Source organism: Myotis nattereri (genome assembly GCF_964212035.1).
Source record: "Myotis nattereri genome assembly, chromosome: 9".
Lineage (NCBI taxonomy): Eukaryota > Metazoa > Chordata > Mammalia > Chiroptera > Vespertilionidae > Myotis > Myotis nattereri.
This window is the reverse complement of record NC_138084.1, coordinates 15,003,033-15,026,207: the sequence shown is the minus strand read 5'-3', so window position 1 is coordinate 15,026,207 and position 23,175 is coordinate 15,003,033. Positions and strand designations below refer to the sequence as shown.

Here is a 23,175-nt window from a genome sequence, read left to right as displayed (position 1 = left end):
ACCGCTGAATGAGTTTTCCCTTCCATCTCAGGGGTCCAAGGCACTGACACATCCTCCATGCCCAAAGGAGAAGTTCTGGCAAAGGGGGGCCTTCTAGAGGGAGGAGACTGGGCTCAGTAGGGCGGGAATTAAAGGTCATAGAGGCCATATTGACTGATCCAGAGTCACGTAACATTGATGCTGAAAGGGGACCATTTTGAGATGAGGGTAAAGTCTCAGAGAGGGAAAGGAACTTGCCCAAGGTCACCCAGCATGGTAATGGCAAGCCAAGATCAGAACCCAGGCCTCCTGACCTCACATCCAATGAGACAAGGCAGGGGATGGCACCCCTGTCCCTCCCTCCTCTCTTTCTTGATTCAGCCACTGGTTTCTGACCTTGTTTCCTTCCCCCTCAGCCAAAGAGAGCTCCCTGAGTGAGCCAGAGTTGCCGCCCGACTCTGACACCGTGGGGATGGACAGCAGCTACCTCAGTGTGAAGGAGGCTGGGGTGAAGGGGCCCCAGGACCGGGCCAGCGCCGACCTCCCCAGCCCGCTGGAGAAGGCTGAGTCGGAGAGCAACAAGGGCAAGAAGCGGCGGAACCGAACCACCTTCACCAGCTACCAGCTGGAGGAGCTGGAGAAGGTCTTCCAGAAGACCCACTACCCCGACGTGTATGCGCGGGAGCAGCTGGCCATGCGGACGGACCTCACCGAGGCCCGCGTGCAGGTCAGTGAGGTGCCTGGGTGGGGTGGGAGAGCAGGGCCTGCCCTTGGGCTGGTGGCTGGAGCTGAGACTGACGGACTGTCTCTCAACTACACTGTCTTCTCCTCGTCCCAGGAGAGCCCCAGAGGCTCCCAGCCCGCCCCTCCTGCCCCTGCTCCAAGTCTGCTTTTGTCCACGTTAACATTGGGCCTCTCCCTCTGGTTGGAGCAGGAGTGGGAGAAGCAGGGCCGTGCAGGGGGGCAGGAAGCCTGTTATCTCTATTTAGGCTCTAAGTGGTATGAGAGCCTACGTGGTTTCATAAAGGAGTAAATGACTAGTCTCTGCTATGGAAGACTGTCTCTTAGGAAGGAAACAGGGTAAACTTAAAGACATCACAGCCGCCCCGTGGGCAGAGACCGAGAACAACCCAGCTCTTCCTTCCGCCCAGGACGGCCACCTACTTCTCTGTCTTTCAGGTCCCAACTGTATACGCCTCTTTTGAGAAATCTCCTTGACCATTATGGTGAAGGCAGTGACCCTCTCCACCACCCAACACAACACAACAACATCCAGCACAGCTCAATCCAACACAACCCAACTCAACCCAAACCAACACAACACAGCTCAACACAATACCACCCAACACAGCTCAACACAACTCAACACAACAACATCCAGCACAGCTCAATCCAACACAACCCAACTCAACCCAAACCAACACAACACAACACAACTCAACACAATACCACCCAACACAACTCAACACAACTCAACACAACACAACAACATCCAGCACAGCTCAATCCAATACAACCCAACTCAACCCAAACCAACACAACACAACACAACTCAACACAATACCACCCAACACAACTCAACACAACTCAACACAACAAAATCCAGCACAGCTCAATCCAGTACAACCCAACTCAACCCAAACCAACAAAACACAACACAGCTCAACACAACACCACCCAACACAACTCAACACAACACAACAAAATCCAGCACAGCTTAATCCAGTACAACCCAACTCAACCCATCCCAACCCAACACAACTCAACACAACACAACACAACAACATCCAGCACAGCTCAATCCAATACAACCCAACTCAACCCAAACCAACAAAACACAACACAACTCAACACAATACCACCCAACACAACTCAACACAACACAACACAACAAAATCCAGCACAGCTCAATCCAATACAACCCAACTCAACCCAAACCAACAAAACACAACACAGCTCAACACAATACCACCCAACACAACTCAACACAACACAACAACATCCAGCACAGCTCAATCCAATACAACCCAACTCAACCCAAACCAACAAAACACAACACAACTCAACACAATACCACCCACACAACACAACAAAATCCAGCACAGCTTAATCCAGTACAACCCAACTCAACCCAAACCAACACAATGCAACACAACTCAACCCATCCCAACCCAACAAAATCCAACACAACTCAATTCAGTACAATCCAACTTAATCAACACAATGCAACTCAACCCAAACCAAGTCAACTCAACACAACACAACCAGGTTACCTACTGCCACATTATCCTATTTTATCTTCTTTGTAGAAATTACTGGCTTAAATTATTTTATGTTTGTCTCCTCCCACTAGAACAGTGGTTCTCAACCTTCCTAATGCCGCGACCCTTTAATACAGTTCCTCATGTTGTGGTAACCCCCAACCATAAAATTATTTTCGTTGCTACTTCATAACTGTAATTTTGCTACTGTGATGAATCGTAATGTAAATATATGATATGCAGGATGTATTTTCATTGTTACAAATTGAACATAATTAAAGCATAGTGATTAATCACAAAAACAACATGTAATTATATATGTGTTTTCCGATGGTCTTAGGCGACCCCTGTGAAAGGGTCGTTTGAGAGAACTGCTGCACTAGAAACTAGAATATGAGCCTTTGAGGGCAAGTACTGTGTGATTGTTCATCCCTGTATTCCTACCAACTAGAGAAGGCCAAAATCAGAGAAACAAAGGCAAAAAGTAAATATTTGTGGGCCAGTGGACCTCATTTGTCCAGAGAGGGTGTCCCTGCCTCCCTGCATGAAATTACAGCAAAGAAAGAACCAGACGGGAAACCAAGACCTCTGAGTACCCCAACCAGATGACAACACGTAGGCACTAGAGCTCAGGCGTCAGCTTCACACAGAGTGAGTATCATGCTCAGCCTGCTTTCCACCCCAGAGCTTGTTAGAAATAGCAAATAAGGTGTTGTCAGATGGCAGGTTTCCCCCTCAGTGTGCTTAGGGAAATCAACAGCTTGAGGAAAAGGGAATTGTTTTTGCTTTTTTTTTTTTTTTTTTTTTTTAGCAGCACAGCTCAGCTCAGAAGGACTTTCAGTGCTGGGACAAAGAACCCTTCCTTACTCAGCAGACCCAAGGGCGCCCCCTGTTGCGTTAGTTCACTAAGGAGTCTTAGCAGAGCTCTTCTAAGGCAATACATGCTTCATCAGTCTTACCAGGTGGAGGGACAGGCATTTGTCATTTAGGCCAGAATCGTTATGTACGATGGCTAATGTGGAAAAGGACTGGCAGTTTTAGTAAATACGTAGCCATCCAGAAGTGGTTCTGTACCACAGTGATTGTGAACAGTGGGGTTGTTTAAGCCTTAAGTTCCCGAGGGCAGGCTGTCTGTGGTTGTTCACTCTGGCACCAAGTGAATGTTTGGGGAAGGAAGACAGGGCCGGCTTTACTGGGATTTCAAAAGCCCTCTCACACCCACTGTCCAGGGATAACCAGCCACACGACCTCACATGCTCAGAGTCTGGACAGGAACCCCAGAATCTGGCCTCAGCTCAGCCAATGGATTTGGCAGGAGTGGAGAAGGGGTGGGCTGGGTGTGGGACATTCCTGTAGGTGCTGTGTTGGTGTGGGATTAACCGGTTCATTTTCTGTGTAGGATGTGTGTACATATATGTGTGCTGTATGTGTTCCTAACAATGGATGGGAGTACCCAGGGGTAGAATTCACTTAGTATTGAAAGAAGGATGGCCCTTCCAGTACAAAACATGGAAATGACACTGGGGCACGCCTAACACTTTTTGGTCACCACCATCCAGCTAAAATAGTGTTCTTTCTGCACGCGTGTGCGCACACACACACACACACACACATCTATGCCTGCCCCCAAAAAGGAATTGAGGTAGCTTATAATTGAAGATTTATTATTTTCACCTAAGAACAAGAACAATTTCATAAAATGGGAAGGTAATTACGTCAAAAATCTGGGCTTAGGATCATAGTTGCCGCTGAGCACAAATTTCGCCTCTGAGCTTCCTGGCAGCCAAGGCAGAAAGGGAAACTCTGAAGTGTTGCATGTTTTCTGATCTAAGGGGGCGATCATAGAATTATAGGCTATTAGTGCCGGGGAGGACCACCTGGCCCTCTCATTTGATAACGAGGAACAAGAGGCCAGCGAGGGAGTGACTGCCTGTGATCAGGGGACGCAGGAACGCGACGCGGTGGCAGTGTTGAGACTAAGACCTGAGACTCCCAGGGCCTATTTTGCTTTAGTTTGCTGTACTAGGACACGGGCCAGGTTGTTCCGAGACGTCTTTGTATAAAGGCCGCAGGGTGGGTGGGATGTTCATGTGCGTCAGACCTCTGGGTTGAGCCCTGAGCCTGGCAGTGCCCTGGGGGCAGGTGGGATGGTGATGGAACCCCCTGCCTGCCTCCGCTCAGTCTGTTTGGGGCCCACAGCCAGCTGGTGGGAAGCCAGGTGCCTGGGGCAGAGTGGCGGTGGGACAGGAGGAGGTGATGGGGGTGCCAAGATGGACCCTTCCTGGGAAGAAGCCGGGGTTTGGCCCTGCTCCAGGGGGCTGCAGGGGCCGCTCTCTGTGTCTGGGATTCCAAGCTGCGCAGCTGGTGTCTGAAGACAATAAGACAGAGGCCTTCCCCGCCCTGGGCCACCCCGCCAGGGCCCCAGATGGGCTGCGGTTAGCAAGGCCTCTGCCAAGAAGGTTGGTTCCTTGGGGAGAGGTCTGTGCCGAGTGGGCCCATGCCGGGGGGCCTGGGAATGGGGTGGTCCTGGGGTGAGACACACAGAACCTTGTCGCCTGCTCTCCTCCTGGGGGTGTGCAATGGAGACAGCCTGGGGCACAGAGAATCGGGGGGCGGCGTGTGGCTCTCAGAGCGCCAGGCTCTAGGGGTCAGGAATAGAAGGACACAGAGCCTCAGGACCCACGAATGTCGGCACAGGAGGGGCCCATGAGGATGCCCCGCCACCACCCCATTTATGTGTGAGGAGGTTGCAGACCAGAGAGGCTAACTTAGCTTAAGCCCCGATCTGGGCAGAAAGCTCCAGCCTCGAGCGCGGGGTGGGGCCCAGGGAGGAAGGAATTGCAGGGGGAGGTGGCAGGTCTGCTCCCCCACAGCCGGCCACCTCCCACCATCTCCATCTTCAGGCCTCAGCCTGACCCCGATCCCCTCCCCTCCCCAAGCCAGTGCTCTCTCTGCTGCCTCTCCCTCGCCTGCTCATCTATCTTCCCAGATAACCAGGTCTCCCCTCTCCCGGCCTCTTCCTCCCCCACACTCAGCTCCCCCACATTCCATCCCCCAACACTCTGCTCCTCCCCTCAATCCCAGGCTCCTTTAGGGACACTGGCCTCCTCCCTCCTCCCTCCGCGTCCCTCCCAGCCCATCCAGGCCTGCTGAGGCTTCACCAGCACCTCTCCCTCTGCGCCCCCACACAGAGACCCGAGTCCTCAGACTCCGGGAAACCCCAGCAGGCGGCAACTAAACCTCTTCTTGCCTTCTCCCCGCCCCCAACGAAAGAGCGGAGCCATATATCTTGATGCCTCCAGTGGGCTTCTCCCCTCCCCCTGGCTCCCCCCACAGAAAGCCCAGAGAGGTGGCGGAAGGAACGGAAAGACGGGGCTAAGCCTGCAGGAAATTAAACATGAAATGAAAACAAGCTCCTCTGATGCACTCGCTCATCCTGCCCCCAGCCCCCCATTCCAGGCCGCTGATAAAGGGGGATCCCGTTTCAGCAGTGCAGAGAGGAGATCTGACCCGCCCTTGGCTCCCAGCAGGCTCTGGGGCAGGGCTGAGACCCCAAGCCCAGGAGAGGGCCGGTCTCCAGGGAGGACACAGGAAGACAGCTTCTCCTGTACCAGTCAAGAGGGGGAAAGGAGTGACTGAAAGAGACGTCGGCAGGCGCGTGTGTGTGCATGCACATGTGCGTGTGCATACGTGTGCATGTGTGCGCGCATGGTGCGTGTGTGTATACTTGTGCACATGCACACTTGGAACTGGGGGGAAGGGAGGTGCAGCGCATACTACCTCCTCACCCCACCCCACCCTTCCCACTCTCACATGAGATACATATACTCCATCTTTCTTGAGCCTTTCCTCTAGCGAAAAACTTAGAAAGGTCAGGAACTATAAATAAGCAAATGTGGAGCACTCAAAAAATGGACAGAGTTTCCCATCTGTCTCACGTATGAGGCATCACCCCTGGGAGATGTCAATACAGATATTGGCCCATTTTCCAGATGCGGAAACGGAGGCTGTTGGCAGTGCCAGCGCTCCAGTGGGCACCCCATTCCTGGGCGACATTGCAAGCCTGTACAGCAAGCATGTCAAACTTGCAGCCTGCAGGCTGCATGCCTCATTTATTTGAGTTTGACGTGCTTGCTGTACAGACTGCCCCTTGGGAGCCCATCTACTGCCTCTGACTCGGCCCCAGGCCATCCCTGGTCTGGAAGCGGATCCCTCCTCACCCCCTCTCCCACCTGGTGACTCCAAGCCAGGCAGGGGTCACAGGCCCCGAGGTGAGCTCTTGCCCATGAGCCTTGGGAAAGTTCTCAGCTGCCAGGAGTGCCCCAGCCACCACCAGAGGTCCCAGCCCCTTCACCTGCCTCGGAGACCACCCTCCTCCTAGGCCCCTGTCAGGCCAGCGTTCCACCACCCATGCTCAGTGACAGCCGGCCTCCAGCCCTCCTCACATCAGGCCCCCCTTCTGAGTGAGAGCTTACAATGGCCGCGTCTGCCTCTGCTGACAGCACCAGGGCAAACCCCTCCACTTGGCACCCGAGGCCCCCCAGTCTGACTTCTGCTTCTTCCGTTCTTTTCTCCCACCACTCCCCAAACAGGGCAGCCTGCCTGGTGTCTCTGAACTCAGGCCTGGACTCTCCTCTCTCTAGCCAGCACTCAAGGCCCCGCTCCAGCCCTCCCCTCCAAGAAGCCGTCCCTGACCAGCTGAGCCCTGTAATCCACGGGCCCTTTAACACGGGGGTTTCAGAGCTGGGAGACTGTTTCCCACAAGAATGACGGAGGCGGAGCCAGGAGGGGGCTGCGTCTGGCTGGTAGGCCACAGGGAGCCACGGGCTGTTCGGAAAACCACGTGTGTGGTGGTCTAAGCAGGACCATTTTCTGGAGGGGGATTCGTACTTTTATCAGCTTCTCCACGGCAGATTGAGCCACGCCTCCCCATAAATGCTCATGACCGAGACACGTTTCGTGTGTGTGACACTTGCTTGCTCTAGATCCTGAAATGTAGCAAAAATCAAGTTCCGGGCCAAGGTCACGCCCATGGTTGGTTGGGGGTAAGCAAGCTGCCTCCTTGACTCTCAGCTTCGATCATTCTAGATGGTAAGCCCTTGGGGATGCACACCGAAGCAGCGCTTCCCGGCAGCCCATGGCCTGCTGGGCTCACGGTCACTGCTGAGGGCTAGGCCTCTGACCCTACGACACCCGCTCTGCCCTGCAGGTCTGGTTCCAGAACCGGAGGGCCAAGTGGCGGAAGAGGGAGCGTTTTGGGCAGATGCAGCAGGTTCGAACCCACTTCTCCACGGCCTACGAGCTGCCCCTCCTCACCCGCGCTGAGAACTATGCCCAGGTAAGTCCCTGCCCCAGCTGCCCGCTCCGACCCCCACCCGCGAACTCTGAACCCGCACTTCGGAGAAGGACTCAGGTCCCCTGAGATGGGGCTCATGGCCTCCAGGTCCCTCAGGCCCAGTGCAGCTGTGTGCCCTTTACACCAGAACGTGGGAGGCCAGAGTGTTTCTGTCCCACATGAGTGTTGCCCCAGGCTTGGCTGAGTCCCAGCGCCACCTCCCATAAATGCTTAGAGGGGAGTGGGGCCCGGAGGTGGAAGCTGGGGAGAGGAGAGGGATCACAGCTGCATCCAGCCCAGCCCCCACCGCAGCCTGGGCACCCTCCACCCCCCCCCCCCCGCCCCGACATGTGGGTGCCCAGCTGGCTCCACCCACTCAGTCGCTGCGCTCACCTCCTGAGGCTGCATATCTGTTTGAATTCTGAGACCTCAGGGCGTCAGCTCTGAGATCCTCAGCCACTGACTTTGGTTTCTGGGAGATGTAGGTCCCCACTGCCCACGCGCACCCCTCCACACCACAACCTCCCAGCCAGAGCCCATGTTCCCAACACCAAGCTCCCCACTGATCGGGTACCTAGGAGGCCCTGGCCTGGGAGGACCCGGAGGTAAATGCAGTCACTGACCTCAAGGGGCCCACGGACAGAGAGACAAAGTCCGCAGCTGTGTCTCCGATCAGGAAGGCAGCGGCTGAGGCGGGCTGCCCTCGGCTTAGCTGTGGCCCAGCCTCTCACTGGACGCCTGATGAAGTCTGAAGTTTGAAGCAGACAGAACTTCTGTGTGCTGCAGGCCTGGCCCCGGGAACAGCCGCCAAAGCATGCAGCCCAGGCTGTTCTGGGGGCTCCTGGGGGACCTTAATGCTTAGAGAGGCTCCCAAGCAAACACTCGAGAACGGGCTCATCAGGATGCTGGGCTCCTAAGTGGGGAGAGGTCATTGTGGGGAGAGGGCACTCAGGGGGTACTCCTATGTACACCCCCGCCCCAGGCAGCTGGTGACATCTCTCCCTCCTCCTCCCCAGATTCAGAACCCGTCCTGGATCGGCAACAATGGGGCAGCCTCGCCAGTGCCCGCCTGCGTGGTCCCCTGCGACCCGGTGCCAGCCTGCATGTCCCCTCACGCCCACCCCCCTGGCTCCGGGGCAGGCGGCGTCACCGACTTCCTGGGTGTCTCTGGGGCTGGCAGCCACGTGGGCCAGACGCACATGGGCGGCCTGTTTGGAGCGGGCCTCAGCCCAGGCCTCAATGGCTACGAGCTCAACGGGGAGCCGGATCGCAAGACCTCGAGCATAGCGGCCCTCCGCATGAAGGCCAAGGAGCACAGTGCGGCCATCTCCTGGGCCACATGACAGGGCCCTCCCGCCCCATCCCGCACCCTCCCCCACCTCGGGGCACTGGCCACGCCCATGCTTCCCAGGCCCCCCGCCTCGCGCCCGACTTTCCTCTTAGGAACCTGGCCCGGGCCAGGGGCCTGACCCTCAGCACTTTCAGCCACCCCAGGTCGGAGGCCCCGGACGGCTGGGAGGGAGGGGACAGCAGGCCCCTGCCCCTCCCCGCACCGAGGCCGAGACCCCTGCTCCTGGCCAGGGGCAGCGGAGGAAGCCGAGGCCGGGGTTGCGGCTTCGCATCCATTATAAGCTGAAGACCCTCTCCCCAGTCCGGCTCCTCCATCCTGCCTGGTGTGACCACTGCGTCAAGTTTAAATTCCCGCCGAGACCCAGCGGCAGCCACAGTGCAGTCACGTCCGTTCGTCCTTCTTCGGTGTGGTCCCCCGGTCACCGGGCCCAAGACTGTCTGAAGAACAGGCTGCCCTGCAGGGTCAGCCTCCCGCCCTCCCGGCTCCTTTTCTCTTCCTAACACCCCACGAAACCGGACCTCCTGGACCCCAGGCACCTGCCTCGCCATCACCCAGAATGGAGGAGTCCCCGTCCTGACTGTCCCCAGGCTGCACACGCCCAGAGGGAATGAATGGGCAGAGGAGCTGGAGCCAAAGAATCCAGCTGTCACCAGCAATGCTGACACGCAGGCGGGGGACGCACCCCGGAAACTCTGGATCTGGGTGAACTGCAGGGGGCGGATGCAGACCACACGGTACCCACGGTGCTCAGGGGAGAAAAGCTTCCGGAGAGAGAGGGCCACAGGGAGGTGTAGGGGGGCCGGGGCTCGCACACACACTTCGGCCTCTGGCCCCTGACATCCGGTTGTGGGCAGGGTGACAGCGACCGTGGCAGGTGGGGCAGGTCTGTTCTCCGTCCCATCAGGCCCCTCCAGGAGGGTCTTCCTCCCTCCTGTCCCACCTGGGCACTCACTGGGGCTGCTGAGCAGTGACTTGGCGTGGAAGGACTTACACCCGGGACACTCGAGCCAGGGCCTGGGGGCGGCACAGGGTCAGGAGCGCGTGCCGGATCTGCTGGAGGACCTGTGCCCACGCTCGGTCTCCAGGCTGCCTTCCCCTCCTCTGCCATCTCTGGCACATCTTCCAGAGCCTTCCACGGCGGTGGGGCTCCGTGGTCTTCCAGGCACAGGGCAGACAGAGCCCACCTCACGCTTCTTCCTAAGGGATCGGAAGTCCCAGCCCCTCTCTCTGGCCTCTGGGAGGCTCCTGGGGCCGAGCTCCCCGAGCCACTCGCTCTGTCCTGGCTGTGGCGGCAGGATGCCCTCCGCAGCCTTTCCCTGCCTGTAGGAAGGAGCCTCCTTCTGGGGGAATTTGGGGGGCGGGGAAGGGCACTCTACATCTTCCTGACTAGAGACCTGCAGCTTGGCCCCAGCCGCCACTAAAGCCGTGGCCCACAGTGCCCGTCCCCCGTCCTCCGGGAGGTCCCTGGCAGGCGCCCCACCCCCTGAAGGACTGGTCTTTTTTACTTTCTCCCTTGATCCTGCCAGTGAGGAGGGCCAGGCCTGTCAGCCGCGGGGCCTGGACGCAGGCCAGCCTCTTGGGTTGGGCGGACGGGCGTCAGATCCCCTGGCCCTGAGCCGCTCCGGGTTTACAGGAAACCGCAGTGTCCACCTCGGCCTGGAGTTCTCATCGGCTCCCGGTCAGAACGGGGAGCATCAGGCTTTGCCTCCCTCCTGCGAGTCGGCCTCTGTGAACCGTAGCTCTGAGGTCGCTCTGCTAGAGTCACAGGGTCTCGGACATGGGATTGGATGTCCTTGAAGGCATGGCTTTCCGGATTTCATTGCTTGAGGCTCTTGGGAAGCCGTTCCAGTTCCGAGGGCCACCGAAATAACCCAGACCCCCCAGCCCTGGCGAGGGAAGGGCAAACTGCCTAAGGCTGGGAGCAGCCCGCTTCCTCCTAATGCGAGAACGTTCGCCAAGGCACGTTTTCACCAAGAGAGAGTCAGTGCACAGAGAAAGCCCCAAGAAGGGAGGTGGGCTTGCGCTGGATCCTTCTGGAAGGGAGCCCAGCACCCAACTCCCTGTGCGTCTGCTTTAAGAGAAGGCCTCGTAGGAGAAGTCACTCTGTGGCTCTGGCCGCCTGTCCCACGCCCGGAAGTCACGGTTACCACGTCCCTGCTCATCTCCCCACGGGCGGCTACCGCCCCCAGGCCTGTGCTCCCTGTCCTGCCCACTAGGGCCTGCCTGACACGCCGAGAACCACATCGCGGAGCCGGGGAGTTGGGGGTTATTCTAGTTCAATCCCCTTACAATGGAGACGGAAGACCCGCTCCCAGGGGAGAAGTGACTGTCCTGACAGGTTTAACCAGAGGCCAAGAAAGCTGAGAGCAGCTGACGTGCTGCCCGGGCTTTGTCCACTGGGCCTTAGGGGGCAGCTGCTGCTGCATGATCCTCCCCCTACCCCCCCCCCCCCCGACCCCCCGAAGGGCCAGTGCTCAGCTGTCTGCTCCAGTGCCTCCCTCTCCTCCGCTTCTTCCTCCCGGGTTCTTCCCCAGGCGGGGGGCTAGGCCCTGAAGCCGCGCCTGGGACGGCTCAGCCGGCCTGAGGGCTCTCCTGGCCGGTGGCTCCTCGGAAAGCAGGCGGGAGGAGCAGCAACAGCCCTGCTCGGGGGTCGCTGCGAAGCGGAGAAGCTGAAGAGGTGATTTCCTTTGGCCATTTGCCTAGGATCTCACAGAGGTGGCGATGCAGACCTGACGTGGGGGGCAGCCCCCCATGCCGAGAGCCTCATCCTGCTGGGGGTGCCCCTGCGGCCAAGGCTTGACACTAGGTGCTGCCCCCTCCTGCTGTCACCGCTGGGGCAGGGGAGGAGGAGAGGGCCTGGGGGCCGGACGCGGAGGCACGCGGAGGGGCTTGTCCACAGCCTTCACTGGGCTTGGGCACACGGGCTTTGTAAGGTTCCTTGAGTTCTTCCCACGATACTTGATTCTCAGCGCTCGCTGCCGAGCCCCCAGCCTGGGGAAGCACGGTGACCAGGCTGGCTCACAGACTCCGCGATTGTGAGGTGGGGCCCGGCACACATGGCCGCGGCCACGCTGGGCCCAGCTCCAGCGCCCTTTCCGCCCTCAATTCCGCCGGGTGGACCAGAGGAAGGGTCCCACGAAAACACCATGAGTCCTGCTTCCGCATGAGTCTCCCTCTGGGCTGGATGGCGGGGAGGCCACCTTGGGAGACAGGCTGGGGCTTCTGCTCGGCGTGATGGCCCTGACTCAGGCCGGCTGGGAGGACGGCTGGCAAGCTGGCCCCCAGGGTAATATTCCACGAACATAAAAGAGAAAAATGAGGAGACCACACGAACCCTACTTCTCCAAGTCGCGCCGCCCGCCTCCCTTCATGAAGGATGCTGGCGGCAGGAGAGGTGTCCCAGTAAACACACGACCTAATTCTCCCCCCCCCACCCCCAGCTTACGTTCACAGAGCTAGGCCTTTATACTACTGATTTTGAAGGACAGTTTTCAATGTCTAACAATCTGGGGGTGCAGTGGTTGGAAAAGGGGCTGAGTGCTAGAAGGAACATGAACCTCAACCAATACTGACTGTTCTCATTGTAAGATATTTTAACCCTGTATAAATGCAACTTTTCCTTTAGCTTAATGGCCTGGGGTGGATATTAAAAATATATATTAAAAATACATTAAAAATTCAGAAAAAAAAATGTATAAAAAATGAGGTCGGTTCCATAAAGTTTTACTGCCTATACCACCAAGTAACTACATTACAGCAAAATATTAATAGAAACGTTCTTGCCTTTAAAGTAAGTTATTGCACTTACATCTTTTTGGGGAGGGGAGCAACATGGAGGAGAAGGAGACCTGGGGGCCCAGGCCCGGGGCCGCTGGAGAGACGAGCCCTGGTCGCCCCCGAGCACCTGGCTGGGCACAGCCCAAACTGTCTGTTTGGTTGTTGTTTGCAATAAACTCCTTCTCCTTCTTCCTCTCAACTGGAACCTGTCTGTTTTGTTCCTGACTTGTGACAGATGAAATGTGATCAGAGGGGCCTCTGAAATCTCACGTTAATTGAAGTCGGCAAAAAATACTAACAGTGCCCTTTTGAACTGCTGACACAGTGCAGGGTGGATTATGAGGCCTAGATTAACAACAGGTGGCCGCCCGGGCTCCTGCGCCAGGAGGGGTGCGTGGCCTGCGAGGGTCTGGGACGGTCCCCCCTTATCCCAGGGGATCCGCCTGCGCGGCTGGGGGTGGGGAGAAGCAGGGCTACCACAGTCCACTTCTCAGGCAGCAAAAGGGGGTCCCAGCAGCAGTTCTTTGGCACCCATGCTCAGCACAGCCCATGCCTGGGGTCTTCCCAGCCACATGGGCTCCCTCCAAGTCACTGAGTGCCAGGCTGTGTCTCCATGGGCTGTTCTGGAAGCAAGCTGGGGCCAGGACACACACGTCTGGGGCAGGAGGCCTGGTTGCTTCGCACAGAGCACAGGACAGACCTCCAGCACAGGCAGGTCCCGGATCTGGTCTCCTACTTGGTGGCTGAGGGAACTTGCCGGAGGTCCAGCCACATGACTTTTAAAGCAAAGCTTTGGAAACAAATGATCAAGCAGGAGGGGCCCAGGCTCTGCTGCAGACAAGCGCTCTCTCGCCTTCCGCACGAAGGTGAACCGGGGAGAGGCAGTTAGCTCCAGGGGGCCATCTTCGTTCACCAAACAACCTGAAGGAGGGGAGTAAGCCCTGCCTGGGTGACCAACTAGCGGAGGATTACAGGCCATACACATGCGCTCACTGGTCCACGAATGGGCAGAGACCTTCAATTTGCTGGCAGGGCTGGGAGGGGCAGCAGTGATGGTCCGTCTCCTCACACAGGCCCAGACTCGCAGACTCAGCAGCTAAGGAACAATAGGCCCTCCACAGACAGCCCACTCCCCGACACAGGGCTGCTGCACACTGTCTGCTTTCTCAGTGTCTAGTGCCAGCACCAGGGACAATGAGTGTGAGAGCTGATGTTTTCCCCGGGAATTCTGATTCCAAACAGATTTTTTTTTTTTTTTTTTTAGCTCAACACAGACCAACAGGCTTGAGGAAGGGCAAACTACCGAAAAGAGCTTCAATTTAGGACCATGTGCAAACCATGTGTTAAGGTGTTGCCTTAACTAGTTGGGAGCAAACCCGCTGTGGGGCCTGCGTGAGGTCTCCCTGGCATCCTGGCTGCAATGCTCTTGCCATGCCTCCTGGGGCCCCTCTTTTGGCTGTCCCACAAGCCCCCTCTCCAGCCCTTCTCTGCCCTCTACCCACACCATTCCCCTAATTTCCAAGCTCTGGGGGGAGGAGGAGCTCGCTGTGGCGGTGGCATTCAGGCCACGATGCAATGTGAAGAGAGAATGAAAATCAGTGGGTGTGTGTGTGTTGGGGGACAAGGGAAGAGGATCGAGCAGAGGAAGGAGTCATGAAGGCAGCTCTGTTCAGATGAGAGCATGGAAAAGGACCAGTTGGGATGCCGGGTGTTGAAGTGAGAGACAAGAACCCTGGGTTTAAGAATGGATTGCAACTAGGACACAAAATTAACACCCAGAAATCTATGACTTTTTTATACACCAATAATGAACTCACAGAAAGAGAAACAACAACAACAAAAAATCCCACTTACCATCGCACCAAAAAAAATTAAGATACCTAGGAATAAATTTAACTAAGGAGGTAAAAGATCTGTACTCAGAAAACTACAGGACGTTGAAAAAGAGACAGAGGAAGACATAAACAAATAGAATATACCGTGTTCATGGAATGGTAGAATCAACATCATTATAATGTCCATACTATCCAAAGCAATCTATACATTTAATGCAATCCCCATTAAAATGCCAATGGCATATTTCACAGACCTAGATAAAATGCTCCAAAAATCCATGTGGAACAAAAAAAGACCTCGAATATCTGTAGCAATCTTGAGAAAGAAGAACAAAATTGGAGGGATCACAATACCAGATATCAAGCTATATTACAAAGCCACTATTCTCAAAACTGCCTGGTACTGGCACAAGAACAGATATATAGACCAAGGGAACAGATCAGAGAACCCAGAAATCGACCCAAGCCATTATGCTCAATTAATATTTGACAAAGGAGGCAAGAGCATACAATGGAGCAAGACAGTCTCTTCAATAAACAGTGCTGGGAAAATTGGACAGATACATGCAAAAAAATGAAACTAGACTGTGAATGCTGCATCCATTTGTGGCTAGGGTTCAGGATCTGAAGAAGGGGCTGTGCACAAATGAAAACACTAGACAAGAAATATAAATTTAGAAGGCATGGGGGAGCCAGGTGGAAATTTCCCTTTAGTGGGGAAGCTCTCTGAAGCCCTAGACTTGTTAGCCTTTATTCAATTTTAGATACACATCTTGCCCTCAGTTAGGCATAGCAATCTGGTAGCGGGCAGACTATCTCAAAGGTCAGTACATATTAGTAAAGAATTTAGTTTGAGACTATTAAGTCAGGAAATTGCTTCGAGCCACCACTATCTTGACAGAACAATCGGTGCATAGCTTTAGCCCTTGCTAAAACTCAAGGTTCATTAGCCTTCTGAGTTCCTTTTTGCACTTTCATGATAGTGTTTGACAATGGACAGCTTCCTGCACTATACCAACAACTTACACCATGCACAAAAATAAACTCAAAATGGATAAAGGAGTTACATGTAAGACAGGAAACCATAAAAAATCTTAGAAGAATCCATAGGCAGCAAAATATCAGACATATGTTGTGGCAATATCTTTATCAATACAGCTCCTACGTAGGGCAATGCAAACTAAGGAGAAAATAAACAAATGGGACTACATCAAAATAAAAAGCTTCTGCACAGCAAAAGAACCCATCAACAAAACAACAAGGAAGCCCACTGCATGGAAGAACATATTTGCCAATGTTATATTTGATATGTGCCTAATCTCCAAAATTTATAGGGAATTCATACATCTTAACAAAAGGAAGATAAACAACCCAATCAAAAAATGGGCAACAGATCTAAATAGATACTTTTCGAAAGAGGACATACAGAAGGCACAGAGACAAATGAAAGCATGTTCAAAGTCACTAATCATCCAAGAGATGAAAATCAAAACAACAATGAGGTACCGTCTCACACCTGTCAGAATGGCTATCATCAACAAATCAACAAATGACAAATGCTGGTGAGGATGTGGAGAAAAAGGAACCTCGTTCACTGCTGGTGGGAATGCAGACTGGTGCAGCCACTGTGGAAAACAGTATGGGGTTTCCTCAAACAACTAAAAATGGAACTCCCATTTGACCCAGTGATCCCACTTCTGGAATATATCCCAAGAAATCAGAAACACCAATCAGAAAGGACATATGCACCCCTATGTTCATAGCAGCACAATTTTCCATAGCTAAGATTTAGAAACAGCCTAAGTGATCATCAGCAGATGAGTGGATTAAAAAACAGTGGAATCTAAACAATGGAATACTATGCTGCTGTAAAAAAGAAAGAACTCTTACCATTCACAACAGCTTACATGGACATAAAGAACATTATGCTAAGTGAAATAAGCCAGTCAGAGAAAGATAAATATCACATGATCTCACTCATTTGTGGAATATAATACACAACATAAACTGATGAACATAAATAGATTCAGAGACAGAGAAGCATCAAACAGACTGTCAAACTTCAGGGGGAAGGCAGGGGAAGGGGGGCGGGTAAGAAATCAACCGAAGGACTTGTATGCATACATATAAGCATAACCAATGGACACAGACACGAGTGGGGTGAGGGCATGTGCGGTGGTGGGGGATGGCCAGGGAGAAGTCAATGGGGGGGGGGGGAAAGGAGACATATGTAATACTATATGTAATACTTTAAACAATAAAGAATTAAAAATAAAAAAATGGATTGCAACTTATTAGCTTGCTTATCTTAGGTAAGCCTCTAAAATTCTCGGATTTTCAATATCTTCGTCTCTCCTGCTTATCTTGCAAGGTGGTTATGAAGTCCAAGAGTTTAACATATTTGGAACTCGTGAAGAGCTGTACAGACGGGAGGAATCATGCACCCAGGTGATTGGGAAGGGCCATGGGGTTGACTTCCATCCAAGTGGCTGAAGGCAGGACGTCAACGGCTGGGGTACTGGTCACGGAGTGTCACCATTCTTACCATGAAGCACTGGGAACCCCAATATTACACCCATGGGATTGGCAAGGGATCTGATGGTGAGCAGCGTATTAGTCTGCTCAGGCTGCCAGAGCAAATGACCACACACTGGGTGGCTTAAGGGACAGACATTTATTTTCTCACAGTCCTGGAGACTGAAGCCCGTGATCAAGGTACTGGCGGATCAGTTTCTGGGAGGCCTCTCTGGCCTGCAGACGCTGCCTCCTCGCGGCCTCCTCACATGGCCTTTCCTCTGTGCTCACCCAGAGGCGCACAATCTGGTATCTCTTCCTCTTCTTAGAAGGACACCAGTTCTATCCAATGAAGACTCACCCTTATGACCTCACTTGACCTTCATTACTATCCTTATAGGGCCTACCGGGGGCTAGGGCTGCACTATATGAACTTTGTGAGGATGAGCGATTCAGTCTGCAACAGGTGGCGTGGGCTGGGATGTGTTATAAAGTTTACGGGAAGACACGGAAATGGACAAGTGGCTGCCCTTCCCTTCCCTTATCCCAAAGGGTCTCGGTGGGTCCAGCAAGTTCCCGAATGGGCCCAGCAACCACTTGGTTCAGTGCCGTGTCACCTTCTACCTGGACTCTGCCAGGTGGCTACACACCACCCTAGTCCTGCCCTGCTCCACTCCATCACTGCTGATGCCAATGTGACATAGCCAGAGACCAGCCCATCACACTCCAACCCGAACCATCATCTGAAAAGCCTTCACACTGCTGACAGACGGACATTCCAACTCTCTGTTGGGTCCCAAACTCCTGTCCAGCTCCACCCTTCCTAATTCCCAAACTGGACTCCATGCTCCTGCCAATCGGGACATCATTATATTTTCCCATCCCTTTCCTGTCACTCCTCTCAGCTCCAAGTGCCTGCCCCAGCCTCCCCACACCCCTGTCCACCTCATGCTCGCCCCCACCTGTTAATTCTCCAAAGCCCACCTCGAGTGCCACCTCCCTCACTAGTCAGAAGTGATCATGTCATAGCAGGGATGTGTGCAATTCACCCTTAGTCATGTACTGTCTTATTACAGTAGATAGGACTATTGATGACTTATCAGTTCAGTTACAAGCTCCTTGAAGGTGGAAATGGTGTCTTCTTCACCTATTTGTACCACCTGGCACAGTATCACAGCAAGCACATAATAGATGTCAGCTAGGTGGCTGGCCAGTCTGCCTCCCACATTAAAAACACAGCCAAAAACATTAAATTAAGACACCGTGACAAGAGGCAGCCAAGATCCTGAAGCCCGAAGCCATCATCCAGGTTAAGGAGGGAAAGAGATGCAGGCCCATAACAAAACTGAGAAATTCCGAAAGATGACAGATTTTAACCACCACTTAAAAAATAATCATCAGTATTGAGGAATAATTTACATAACATTAAACGCACCAATTTTAAGTTTAGAGTTGGATGAGTTTGGACAGGTATATATGCACATGTAACCATCACCTCCATAAAAATGTAGAACATCCCCCTCATCCCCAAAAGTACCCTGGGCCTCATCCCAGTAGATCCCCGGCCCCAGGCAACTGCTGATCTACTTTCTGAAACTCTAGTTTGTCTGTTGTAAAACTTCATCCAAGTGGAATCTATTTTCGTAAGAGTCCATGTGTAGGTCCATACGGTATATCCTCTCTTGTACCTGCCTCCTTTTGCTCACCTATATTGGAAACTCACCCATGTCGTGTGTCTCAGTAGTTGGTTATTTTTATTGCTTATTTATATTCCATTGAGTGGATGTGCCACTATTTGTCTATCCATTTATCTGTTGTTGAACATTTGAGTTGTTTCCAGTTTTTGGCTGTTATGAATAAAGCTGCGTTGAAGGGTTATTGAATTTTGTCAATGGCCTTTTCTAGATATACTGAAATAATCATATGGTTATTCTCCTTTATTCTGCTAACACTGAATTACATTGATTGATTTTCAAATGTTAGACCAACCTTGTATTCTGTAGTAATGTGGTATCACCCTTTCCATATATTGGTGGGTTCAGTTTGCTAATATTTTGCTAAGGATTTTGCATTTATGTTCAGGAGGGTCTGCAGTTTTCTTTTGTTGTGATATTTTTGTCTGACTTTAGTATCAGGGTAATAATGACCACATCAAATGAGTTGGGACATATTTCTTTCTTTCCAATTTTCTGAAGAGTTTGTATAACATTGGTATTGTATCTTCCTTAATGGTTGGATAGAATTTGCTAGTGAAGCTATATGACTTGGCTTTCTTTGCGAAAAGTCTTAAATTATAGACTTGATTGCTTTAACAGATACAGGGCTATTCAGATTTTGTTTCTTCTTGTGTCTTCAAGAATTGTGTCCATTTCTCCTATGTTGTAGAATTTACTAGTATAAATTGTTCATGTTTATTCCCCTTTTCATATTTGTGGAATCTGTACCAATGTCCCCTCTGTGATTCCCAATACTGATAATTTATATCTTTTCTTTTTTGCCCCTTAAGTCTAGAGCAAGCATGTCAAACTCACGGCCCAAGGGCTGCATGCAGCCCACAACAAATATTTTTGCAGTCCACCCAATATAACAATAACTGTATGAGCAGGTATTTACAATTATGAAAGGAAATAAGTCTCCTGTCAGATCCAGAATTACTGACATTCACCTTGAGTCAGTTTTGAAAGTAATCACTATGAACAAGATTTTCCCCAAAGTAGGAAAGATAGTAGCAGAGAAGAGATGCCAAGTGTCAGGTAGAAAACATTAATTTTATCATTGCTCTTGTTCTTTTTATATATATATATATGTGTGTGTGTGTGTGTGTACTATACTTCTTGAAATAAACCTACATTTCTATGAAAATTGAAGCTTTTGAATTTTTGCGGCCCACGTTAACTTAAACCGTGTTTATTTGGCCCGTGTTAGCCTTTGAGTTTGACATGCTTGGTCTGCAGTGTTGGCGAACCTATGACACGCGTGTCAGAGGTGACACACGAACTCATTTTTTGGGTTGATTTTCTTTGTTAAATGGCACTTAAATATGTAAAATAAATATCAAAAATATACATCTTTGTCTTACTATGGTTGCAAATATCAAAGAATTTCTATATGTGACACGGCACCAGAGTTAAGTTAGGGTTTTTCAAAATGCTGACACGCTGAGCTCAAAAGGTTCGCCATCACTAGTCTAGAGTATTTATTGATCTTTTCAAAGAACCAGTTTTTGTTTGATTTTTCTCCCTGTCCCTTTTCTATTCCATTTATGTCCACTCTTATTTTTATTCTTTGTATCTTCTACTTATTTCGGATTTAATTTGCTCAAGTTTAAGGTAGAAGCTGAAATCACTGATTTTAGTTCTTTCTTCACTTCTAATTAAGCACTTCAAGCTACACATCTCCAAGTACTCCATCCCACACATTTAAATACATTGCATTTTCATTTCAATCAGTGCAAAATATTTTGTAATTTCTTTTGTGTCTTTAATAACCCATGTACTATTTAGAAATGTTACTTAATTTCCAACTATTGGGAATTTCCCCAGATATCTGTTATTGATTTCTGATTGAATGCCATTGTGATCAGAGCGCATTCTTGTGTTTTCATTTCCTCTAAAACTATTGAGACTTATGCTGATGTGGATGTCTTTAGAGTGTTTTCCTTGTAGGTCACATATAACTGCTCTTGCTGTTTAATTCAGAATAATAAAATGAAAATATTTTTCTAGTATTCCGTCTCCAGTATCGTCTTATTAGCTATGCCTTTTAAAAAATGTTTAGTGTCTACTTTACAGATATCTTCCTAACTCACTGACAACTCCTCGGGCTTCCTTTCTCTTTCTTCCCTTTCGTCTCTACTTGTAAATGACAGAGTAGGCCCAATAATCAGGCCCAGTCCCTCTTCTCTTCTCCACTCAGACTGACTCTCTGGGTAATCTAATCTAGTCCTGCGATTCTATGTCCCACCTACATTTCCAGTCTTAACTTTTACTGTGAGCTCTAGATATGTTTAAATTACTCTACCCCTTACATATTCAATAGACACCTCAAGCCTAGCATGTCTAAAGTAGAGGTCTTGATCTTCCCTGCCCTCATCTCTGCCAACCTGCTATATTTCAGTGAATGGGATCACTCAGTTAGCTGTGAATCCTCTATAGTTTTAAACTATATTCATCAGCAAACCCAATAGATTCGACTCCCAGTGTAACTTCTCACCGCCTCTGCTGCTACCATCCTCGGCCACCACTGTCTCTTAGATTCCCTAAATAGCCTCCTGATTCCTCTCCTTTCATTCTTACTCCTCACATCTATTCTCTACACAGTGGCTGAAATGATCTATTTAAAAAAAAAAAAACAATCAGATGTCATTCCTTTGCTTAAGACCTTTCAGCGTCTTTCCATCTCACTCACAATAAAAATCTAGAAGCCTCTGGCTACACAGTCCTAACGCAATTTGGTCTTGGCCTACTTTTCTGCCACCATCTTTACCAGGCTCTCCACACTCAGTACACTGCAGCCACACAGGGGTTCTTGCTGTTCTGAAAACAAGCTGAGCGTGTGCCTGCCCGAAAGCCTTCATGCTAGCTCTTCCCTCTGCCTGGAATCCTCACGATCCACTCTAACATTTAGATCTGTGCTGAAATGTCTCTTCTGGCCGACCCATCCGAAATACCTCCTCCTGCCCAAGTCAACACCTGCCTCCCCTTACTCTGCTTCACCTTCTCTGTGGCGGCGATTACCCTTTGAAGTTATAGTCACTTGTTTTGCTTGTCTTCCTTCTTAGAATGTGTATTTGATGAGAGCAAGTACTTTGTTTTGTTCAATGCAATATCCTCACACTAAGAACCATATCTGGCATATAGTAAGTGCTCAATAAATATTTATTAAGTGAATCCATCACATCAGGTTTTGAGTCAACAGACTAAAATTTTCACGAGTGAAAATTTACTTTCGCCTGGTCCCTTCTCTAAGCGATCTAAATCTGGTTGTTCATTTTACTTCTCTTCATTCATAGACTTCAGGCTCAGGTTGTGTCCACAAAGATTTCGCTACTGAGTGACTTACCAGGCTAACCCATCCTGAGAATATAGTGATCCCTAGCCCAAGTTCAAATAGACAGCGAATGCTGTGTCCAGATCATAGTCTCACTGGACACTCTCGATGTGTTCCCAAAGCCTGGAGAAGCCAGAAATCACTGTGTAGGAAGTCCTAATTTGGAGCATTTCCCAATGTCCAGACTTCCACACAGTATATAACACATGGCACTGGGCGGTCAGATGCTTCCCTTTCCTCCCAAGGTTGCCTTAGGTCACCTTCTCCATTGAGGTGGTGTAGCCATGGGACCAAAGGAGCATCTATCTGTTATTAATGGATATTCCCCCTTGAGACTTCTTAAAAAGGGCCAAGGTACAACTGGCAACTGGAAGTTGCTATGAGAGAGGGGAAAAAATCCTTGTATCTTTCAGGCATTGGAGAAGGTGGAGTTAATGGAGTCCTCATTTGCCCAAGTTGTCAGTATACCAAACTAACCTGGTAACAAGAACAATCCTCAAGGCTGTTGGGAGAGAAATTATTGGGACTACCTCCAGAAAACCAGGACAGAGATGGGGTGCAGGGTAGGCAGAAGGAAGGAGGTGAAGGCAAGCCCCTCAGGATCTACTAGAGAAAGGCTATTGGAAATCTTATAGGCGCTGCTGCCACCAATGCACAATTTTTGTTAATTACCTCAATTGTGGCTGTTATCCCCTTAATGAGAAACACAACTTCACTTCTAAGCAGGCACTGAGGCTGGAAGAAAGCTGAAACCTGAAAATCAGCAGATCCAGGCCTACATACAGCCCTTACTATTGAAATTAAGCCACATCCAAAACATAGGGGAGGACTCCAAATAGCTTCAGACAGCAGCCAGCCAGGCAGGGCCCTCACCAGGCACCGGATGGACGCTCTCCTGACTCGTCAAGAGGCCCAAATCCCAAGTTCTCATTTCAATAACATAAGAAAATAAACATGGGCTTATTTATAGCACAGGAAAGGGACTGGGGCAAAAGAACTGCTCGTTCGGTAATCCACCCTGACGGGGCCAGATAGGATCCAGACCCCCACGCTCTCTGGTAACAGAAATCGGGG

General features: G+C 51.4%; 1 protein-coding gene across 1 annotated transcript in view; it reads left to right on the top strand.

Moving 5' to 3' along the window:
• Window positions 1-8,918, top strand: part of ALX4 (ALX homeobox 4) — a gene marked incomplete at both ends in the record, with an annotated part of 33,688 nt that extends 24,770 nt beyond the window's left edge. Inside the window, 3 exons of the mRNA XM_081098828.1 lie at window positions 396-706; window positions 7,450-7,578; window positions 8,592-8,918. Coding sequence (XP_080954954.1) covers window positions 396-706; window positions 7,450-7,578; window positions 8,592-8,918 — 767 coding nt within the window. The remainder of the gene's footprint in view (window positions 1-395; window positions 707-7,449; window positions 7,579-8,591) is intronic.
• Between the last annotated feature and the right edge of the window lie 14,257 nt (window positions 8,919-23,175).